Source organism: Silurus meridionalis, chromosome 3, assembly GCF_014805685.1.
Source record: "Silurus meridionalis isolate SWU-2019-XX chromosome 3, ASM1480568v1, whole genome shotgun sequence".
Classification (NCBI taxonomy): domain Eukaryota; kingdom Metazoa; phylum Chordata; class Actinopteri; order Siluriformes; family Siluridae; genus Silurus; species Silurus meridionalis.
In genome coordinates, this window is record NC_060886.1 from 31,588,862 (window position 1) to 31,598,314 (window position 9,453).

The following is a 9,453-nucleotide window of genomic DNA, read 5'->3' on the forward strand; positions in this document are numbered from 1 at the left end:
CACACACACACACACACACATTTATCATCTGCGTGTGATCAGCAGCTCGGAAATACAGTTCAGACACACATTCTATCCGATTCACATAGTCGGAACGTTAATTAGTCGCGCGCCACGAATTCCACAATTCGGACTCCCGGTTAGTAGTAAGATACGCTTGTGTGTGTGTGTGTGTGTGTGTGTGCGCGCCCCTTAACTCACCGACGGTAGCGACCGACTCCAGCACGCCGATGCTGATGTGCGCAGCGGTGGCCTGCTCCTGCTCGTGCTCGTGCTCGTGCTCCCGGGCCGCTCTCGCGCCCCCCTCTCCGTCCGCGTCCGCCCCCTCCCCGCGCGCTCTTCGCTCGAGCTTCGCGCCGCCGTCATCGTGGCTCCACGGTGCGCGAGACCCCGGTGCGGCGCGCCCTATCCTCCGCCATCGCCTGGTCCACGCGCGCGCCTCCGTTCGTTCGCGGCGCGTCTCGGGCACTGGAGCGGTCAAGCGCGCACCGGGAACGTTGCTAATACACTACACGGCGCGTGAGAAATACGCGTATGGGGCGTGTAAACGGTGCGCGCGCGTTTCCTCTGAGCGCCCGCGTTGCTGAGTCTGCGGTCTCGTGCGCACGGTGCGGGATTCTCTCTCTCTCTCTCTCTCTCTCTCTCTCTCTCCTGCCTCGTAGTGATGCACTGCACGCGAAAGATCCGACTCCTGAACCGACTCGATTAGGTGAACCTTAAGAATCGACTCGCAAATTTGACCCTGTATTTTCTTCTGTTTTTTTGTTTTGTTTTTTGTTTGTTTTGTTTTTTTTTGCATGATGAAAAGATTTCTAGCTCAGACTTTAACCTGCAATATCATTAATAGATTCTCATTATCTCAGGATAGTATTTCGTTATTGATTCATCATCATCGTTATTGTAAAATAATGAGATAATGCGTAAGGAATAAGAAAAGAACCCAGATTAGGACTGGTTGTAGAGCTTCTATTAACATCTCTGTGAACGTGTTGTTATCATACACTATAAACAATTTATTATTTTATACAACACTTAAAAGAGTCAACTCTTAGAGGTGAGTCGGACAGATGATCCGACTCAGTGGCAGAAGCTGTCAGTCCTGGCTCCTGGTTTTGGTTGTTGTTTTTGTGCAGTTGTTATTCAGGGTATTTATTGACCCGCAGCTTTAAACTCTTTAATTATCTTTCTGGTTTGAGTTCTTCATTGGCTGCTTCATGCAGCTGTTTTCCCGGTGAGCTTTCTGATTGGTCCATCAGATGATGCCTTGTGATTCGTCAGTGTATAATCATTACGTCTGATTTCCCAGAATGCAGCTGATTGGTACATGGTGGTGGTGGTGTAGAGAGAGGGAATGATAGACTATAATAAATATTATTAGATTGGATTATAATGATCAGATCTGTGTGATTGGGGTGTGATGTCACATCAGATGTTGTTCTTCCACGTGGAATTGCACTTTCAGCCTGCTGAGTCCTGAGTTCTTTAAAAGCTTTGCTGCTGACTTTAGAGACTCGGGCCTGGGATAAATATTTTAGATGGCTATTTGCTTTAACCTGGCGTGTGCTGGAACCTACAGTACTGATGGGATTTTCATCTCCTTTCAGCTCACAAACATACAAATAACCAGTGAAGTATAAAGATCATAAACAAACACACAAATAAAGGGTTAATTCTGGTCTTTGCACATGTATTACTATGATGTTTTGCAGAAGAAACACAGAGCGAGTGAATTATTTGTATTATATTTAAATAAATCTATAAAATAATGAAGAATGAATTGACACATGCAGATAAACTCTACTGCCAGTTACATCCTGCCTCAATCTTCTGATACATCCACTAATCTCACATTTGGACCATTAGGTTCTGAAGAAGTGTCTCACTCCCTGCAGAACTGCTTTTTCACCGCGGTGAATCTACAGGAATGATCTCACACTCTAAAGCTCTTCAGATCCTCATCCAACATGAGTCTTCATTCTTTTTTCTCCTCTGACTTCTGATGATCTGCTGATCTGCTGTTTACTCAGGAGATTAGTTCAGCAGGAAAATGAAAGAAGAAGAAGACCATCCAGACCATCCAGACCATCTGAGGCTTAAAGTAGTGGAATAATAATTCACTTTAAAAACAAACGAGTGAAAAAAAAAATATCAGAAAAATGATCAGAGTTTTCAAACTAGAAAAAGAGCAGACGCATAAATCCATTTTTGATTTCATCAATTTTTTATTAACCTTCTGTTATCCTCCACTCTCTCTCTCTCTCTCTCTCTCTCTCTCTCTCTCTCTCCACATCTCTCTCTCTCTCTCTCTCTCTCTCTCTCTCTCTCTCCACATCTCTCTCTCTCTCTCTCTCTCTCTCTCTCTCTCTCTCTCTCTCTCTCTCTCTCTTTCTCTCTCCACTTCTCTCTCTCTCTCCTCTCTCTCTCTCTCTCTCTCTCTCTCTCTCTCTCTCTCTCCACTTCTCTCTCTCTCTCTCCCTCTCTCCACATCTCTCTCTCTCTCTCTCTCTCTCTCTCTCTCTCTCTCTCTCTCTTTCTCTCTCCACTTCTCTCTCTCTCTCTCTCTCACTTCTCTCTCTCTCTCTCTCCTCTCTCTCTCTCTCTCTCTCTCTCTCTCTCTCTCTCTCTCTCTCTCCCCAAAGCAGCATATACTGTATGAGCTCAGAGATTTCAGCATCACAGCTGATACTCAGAGCTCCATGGTATATCAAAAAATCCTACAAGCTTCCAATTAACTTATTAAACAAACTGGTTTATTATGGAAACTGGTGTATTATGGAAACTGGATTATTATGGAAACTGGTTTATTATGGGTTCATCTGGAATCAAACTGGAAACCTTTTTATGTTACCTGCTTTATAATGGTCTTAGATTTTGGTGTGTTGAATTAAAACATACTAAGGACAAACCCACGTGTGTAAAGTATAGTCTCACGTGCAAATCTGCGTGTTAATCTGTCTCTAACCTGATCTGTCACAATGTCTGAACATCTCCATCATGTGTTCCTCTTCAAACTTGTATTTACTTTCAGCACTTCTTCTCTTTCTTCAGTCCAGGATTTTAAATGCAGTTCCAGTTTCTGTGACGCGACAATAAAAACTGTGGATTAAAATCTCGATCTTATACTATTTATTCATTTATATTTAATCAGAGTTTTTACTCTGCAACATGGTGTTGATGGAACTGTGCCAATAAAGACGTGTTCCACTGAACTCAGTTCCATGAAATAAGCGAAAGGTGGCGCTGTGGCATCTTTTCTCTTTATCACTCACACTGGTTTTACTCCCTTTAACCAGAGCCTCTACTGATATAATCATGAATGTTATACAACCATTAAATCTCACCTGAACCTCAACCTCAGTAACCAGAATCTTTTTCTTCACCATGCAGTAAACATCTGTACACTGGATGCACTGATGCTATTCTTCTTCCACACGTTTTGTGACTGAAAGTCATCGATTGTCTGAAGTACATTTCTCTCCTGCTTTGGAGATAAAAGCGTACCTGATTAATTCACTGTACAAATGATGAGGCAGACAATAAACAGCTGATTTGCGTCCACTGAGGTGTGAAATTGTATTTATTTCACTGAAAGCAGCTCATTTTCTCCGTGGACTTTATCACCGCCTTGTACTTACGAGTCCACAGCAATTGTGCCCTTTTTCAGGTTTTTCTCTTTTTTTTTTTGGACCAATTATCCTCATGCGTCGTGTGAATTTCTATAATGAAGCTAATCGACTGTGACTAAGCGTCTTCACTGCCAGCTTTTGGAATCTACCTCAGCATTACAAGATGTTCCACATTTTATTAATCACGTCATTCACTGTCCCATTCTTCACACACAACATCATCCACGATGTTCCTCCTTTCATATTTACATCAAATATCTGATTTTAGCTCCATGTGTCTGACATCAGCATGTTCTTAAAACTCCAACATCATAAACAGCCAATAGCATTCGAGCAAATCTTCAGTTCAGTTTTAACACTAATCCATGTAGAATTCAGATCCTGCACTGCACGAAGAGCAGGACTTTTAACCGGACAGAAAAAGAAAGGTATCTGTTGAAGGTCTAATCGATCACATGAGCAACTCTAATGGCTGAAAGCTTTTTCCCAAAAACACTTCCACCAGAACGCAGTGTTGAGAAGTTGAGAAGATTTTCAGTCACAGGACCGTCAGGAGTGAAGATAAGTTTGATGAGGTTATTACAGCAGTTAGGAGGGGTTTCCTGCACGATATTTCAGATGTGCTTCAGTGGGCTCGTGATCAATGTTCCAGGTAGTGTCTCCTGTGAAACACAAAGAAGAAGATTCATGATTGAGTTCTCAGAAACGAGCTGGGTAGAATCAATGTGGAGGAGATAAACATTCTGCTCATTCTCCTTTCCTTTTAGTTTGTTAGCCAGGAGATCATGGTCCCAGCATCATAGGTGCATTCAGGCAAAAGATCTTCTCAGAGAATATAAAAACTCGCTCTAATAAAAAAACTCTCTCCATCTTTTACCACTGCTCCCTCCATCCTCTACCACTGCTCCCTCCATCCTCTACCACTACCACTGATCTCTCCATCTTCTACCACTGATCTCTCCATCCTTTACCACTAATCCCTCCATCCTCTACCACTGCTCCCTCCATCCTCTACCACTGATCTCGCCATCCTCTACCACCAATCCCTCCATCCTCTACCACTGATCCCTCCATCCTCTACCACTGATCTCTCCATCTTCTACCACTGATCTCGCCATCCTCTACCACCAATCCCTCCATCCTCTACCACTGATCCCTCCATCCTCTACCACTGATCTCTCCATCCTCTACCACTGATCTCTCCATCCTCTACCACTGATCCCTCCATCCTCTACCACTGATCCCTCCATCCTCTACCACTGATCTCCCCATCTTCTACCACTGATCTCGCCATCCTCTACCACCAATCCCTCCATCCTCTACCACTGATCCCTCCATCCTCTACCACTACCACTGATCCCTCCATCCTCTACCACTGATCCCTCCATCCTCTACCACTGATCTCTCCATCCTCTACCACTGATCCTCCATCCTCTACCACTGATCTCCATCTTCTACCACTGATCTCCATCCTCTACCACTAATCTCTCCATCTTCTACCACTGATCTCTCCATCCTTTACCACTAATCCCTCCATCCTCTACCACTGATCTCTCCATCTTCTACCACTGATCTCGCCATCCTCTACCACTGATCTCTCCATCCTCTACCACTGATCTCTCCATCTTCTACCACTGATCTCTCCATCCTCTACCACTAATCCCTCCATCCTCTACCACTGATCTCTCCATCTTCTACCACTGCTGACTCCATCCTCTACCACTGATTTCTCCATTCTCTACCACTAATCCCTCCATCCTCTACCACTGATCTCTCCATCTTCTACCACTGATCTCTCCATCTTCTACCACTGCTCTCTCCATCCTTTACCACTGATCTCTTCATCCTTTACCACTAATTCCTCCATCCTTCACTACTGCTCCCTCCATCCTCTACCACTGATTCCTTCATCCTCTACCACTGCTCCCTACATCCTCTACCACTTCTCTCTCCATCTCTTACCACTGATCCCTCCATCCTCTACCAAAGATCCACTTACAGCTCTTCCAGAAGAGTTTCCCATGCTGTTCTTACTACTGTATATTTTCTCCCAATAGAGATTTTAGACTAGTGATGTTCTCAGTCTCGTCTCTAATGATCCAGGAACAGAAGGAGAAACATCCCCTGATAGACACTTGAACACACTTCTATAAGTCACTCTGAACAAGAGAATCTGACAGATAAGGTAATCACTATAAACCTCACAAATCATTTCTTGAAGGAGGTAAAATTTCAGAAGGTTAACAGCACTGTGGATTATCGATCATGTCTGGAGGCAGAGGTAAATGCAGTGAAGTTGTAGGTGTGTCTGAGGTTGGTGAATCTGCAGGCTGTTCTGATGTGGATGGCCAAAGGTAAAAAAAAAAAAAATGTAATCCTGACCTGCTTCAGATCTCCATAATGGAGCCAATAGTCAATAGTGTGTGTTTGAGATGATTGGATAAGGGGAGGAAAATCATTATCATTATTTTTTTGGCTTGCAGCATCACTCCATACAAGCGAGAAGGATTGTTCAGGCATTTAGGGTCATGCTCAAGGACCTTAAAGTTACAATGCTAGGATTTCTACAACCTTCCAATCAATAGTCCAATACTTCAACCTCTAGAGCTTCGACTGCAGTCATAGGCATAAGTCATAAGTGGAGTAATGTACATGTTTGTGCTTTAAACATCACGCTGATATCTCATGGTTTGTTCTGATCCAGGTCTCATGGTTTGTTTTGATCCAGGTCTCATGGTTTGTTCTGATCCAGGTCTATCATGTAGGTGCATTGGTGGTAAGAAAATATTACACATACTGTAGCCAGAAGAAAACCTCTGATGAGTTCTCCCCACCTGAGGAGTAGAGAAGCTTGTATATGTAAGAGGAGCAACCAGACCATCTATAATTTTTTATGTAGGATATTGTTGAGGAGCTGAAAAGATAAAAGTACAAAAAAGTACTTAAAGTACTTTATTTATCTGTTTCCACACGATCACCTTCAAAATAGTCCCTTCAAAAAATGTCAAGATGTTCAGGGGTTGAGTTTGTTGAAGGTCTTCCTGATCTCTGTATTTGTCCAGAGACCACAGAAGCACTGCTCAGACTTCTGGGTTTTGTTCTTCTCATCTTTTTCATTTTAAGCATTCATTTTCTTTATATAAATGCAGGTCTGTTAACATTCTACGAAGGTAATCTCACATGAACATTCAGATGAGACCTGCTCAGATGCGGTGACCCTAAACTCTGATTGGTTTTGGTGGTCAGAAGAATCCTATTATCAGATAAACCAGAAATAACTCCAGCATCATTTCAAAGAAAAGAAGGCGAATATGAGTTTAGAGATTTGGAGTGGATTTTAGTTCATAATAAGCTAGTTATTTTCCTGAATGCTAGCCAATGCTAATGTAGATTTTGTTCCTTTTTCATATGCATGAAGGTCAAACATCTTCTGATGAAAGGTGAAGTAGCAATTTTTCACACTAAATGACTCTGTCAGGAGGTTAAAACGCTCCGATATCAATCGTCAAAGCACCAGACTCTTGACCTTTTCCCTAAAGGATTGTCAGTGTTTTGGTTCTCGCGTCTCTTAGCCGAGGCAGGTGCAAACATCTGTACGCTCCTCTTACCGAGAGCTTTTATTATTTCATCAGAAACCACTAATGACAGCTCTCGAAGTGTAAAAGCAGAATATTTTAGTGTCTGAAGACAGAGGTGCTGAGGGACAACAATGAGTAGCACGTTCTTCGATGTCCTTCACAGTGCTTACACTTCTGTGTTCTGGAAAACAATTACAGAAGAAAAATCCAATGAAACATCAAGGTTGGTGTTGAGGTGAACGTTTTTTTTTCATGACACATCAGCTGTTTAACTGATCAGGATGAGATTTCTCAAACACACAATTCCTTCACTACACCGTTCTGATGAACATCCTTGTTGTTCTCGTGTTTTCTAAGCAATGCTGCATGAAATAGAATAAGAATCTCTAATGAAAACGAGTCACGAAGCGTCTCTCCTTGACCAGACCTCACAGGCTTTAAATTAGAAAAAAAGGATTTTGTTTCCACTCGTTAAAGAAGGACAGACTGAGATGAGACGTTCAGTTGAGCGTTAAAGTCTGACGCACTCATTAATTAAAGTCCTTGAGCACAATGTATTTACTTTTTAATCACTGGTGTGGTCGGAACAGTGCTGCAGCTCTCCTCAGCTTACCTCAAGATAAACATCTCTATATTCTGGAGGACATAATGATTCGAGTAAATTAAGTCGTGTCCTTGACTTCCATAAAAGGAATAAAGTTGCAAATATCTGCCAGGACATTAACTCCTGCTTTTCAGTAGGCTTCATGATATGAGTTAAAACTCGTCACTCATCATTTCATTATTGTTCTTCTTTCTCGAATTGCACTTTTCCATCCATCCAGCTGGAAGCAGGAAGAAGACAGTGTCAGGGCCGTCCAATTAGCGCTTCCTTTCTGTCGAGCGATCACATGGTGTATTTCAGAAGCAAGTCATTGTCATGTCTCTAAAGGAAACAGACAAAGAATTAGTTTTGTATTGAAGTGAAGAGGAAGTCGGTTCACTTAATTGGTGAAGAGACACTCGCTGTCACACCAGCAGGCAACGCTAATTACACCACTTTACACCCAACCCTATGAGCTGAGAAAACAAAGTCCTGCTGGAGAGGAGACAGACAGACAGACAGACAGACAGACAGACAGACAGACAGACAGACAGACAGGCAGATTGGCAGACAGACAGACGAACGGACAGACTGACAGACACTCAGACAGACAGACAGACGGACAGACAGACAGACAGATGAATAGACGGACAGATGGACAGACAGACAGACGGACAGACAGACAGACAGATGAATAGATGGACAGACGGATGGACAGACAGACAGACAGACAGACACACCGACAGACAGACAGACAGACAGAGATATTTCTATAGTGAACATGTCCACAGTCATTTATCAATAATTACAATTTATTGTATTATTAATAAAAGAATGCCATAATTTTCACATGACTACAGTTCAGTTACACATTATTATTATTATTATTATTATTATTATGATGATGATGATGATGATGATGATGATGATTATTCCTGTGATGAGATTTGTTGTTCTTGTAAAGAAGGACTGGACTGTAGTGATGGTGTGTAATGGTGGATCTGGAGCTCTGAAGCACACACACACACACACACACACACACACACACACACACAGGCACATGGTGGCCAGGAAAGGCTTCTTTATATTCCTGCAGGAGTTTAGCAGAAAACGGATCAGTCAGCACCACCTGTGAGTCTCTCAGCAACATTCATTCACCAAGAAAAGGATTTCACTTCATTTCTGGCAAAATGTGCAAAAGATTGCAGAGAGACTCGAGAAATCATTTTTTATTTAAGAAGTAACTCTTAATTTTGGCAAGAAAATATATTTATATATTTCTATATTTCTGAAAAGAGCACTTGCATTGAGTGTAAACTGTGGGAGGAAACCCTGCTGTCCTGTGCTGATAAAACGCAGGCTGCTTCAGTGCTCCTGGTGCAGGAGGAGCTTCAGAAGCTTGTTGTAATAAAGAGAATGAAAGTGCAGAGTCAGCAGATTCAGGCTCTAACTCTCCTTTCACTGGTTTGGTTCAGGATTATCAGGAGAAGCTCTGCTGCAATTCATGACCCATTTACCAGTCGTTCTCTCAGCAATCACATACACACAATTAGACACAATTAGACACAATTATACACAATTTATACACAATTTATACACATCTGTCCATCTATACAGAATATGAATATGAATATGTGCTGGAGTGGAGAATCTTCTGCTCTACAGC

The 9,453-nt window shown here is 42.4% G+C and overlaps 1 protein-coding gene across 1 annotated transcript in view; it reads right to left on the reverse strand.

The window, feature by feature from the left end:
- LOC124382739 (cAMP-dependent protein kinase catalytic subunit PRKX-like) overlaps positions 1 to 3,383 on the reverse strand; it is a 21,030-nt gene extending 17,647 nt beyond the window's left edge. The window contains exons 1-2 of the mRNA XM_046844945.1: positions 3,342 to 3,383; positions 202 to 508 (exon numbers count right to left, since the gene is read on the reverse strand). Coding sequence (XP_046700901.1) covers positions 202 to 508; positions 3,342 to 3,383 — 349 coding nt within the window. The remainder of the gene's footprint in view (positions 1 to 201; positions 509 to 3,341) is intronic.
- Positions 3,384 to 9,453: the final 6,070 nt, after the last annotated feature.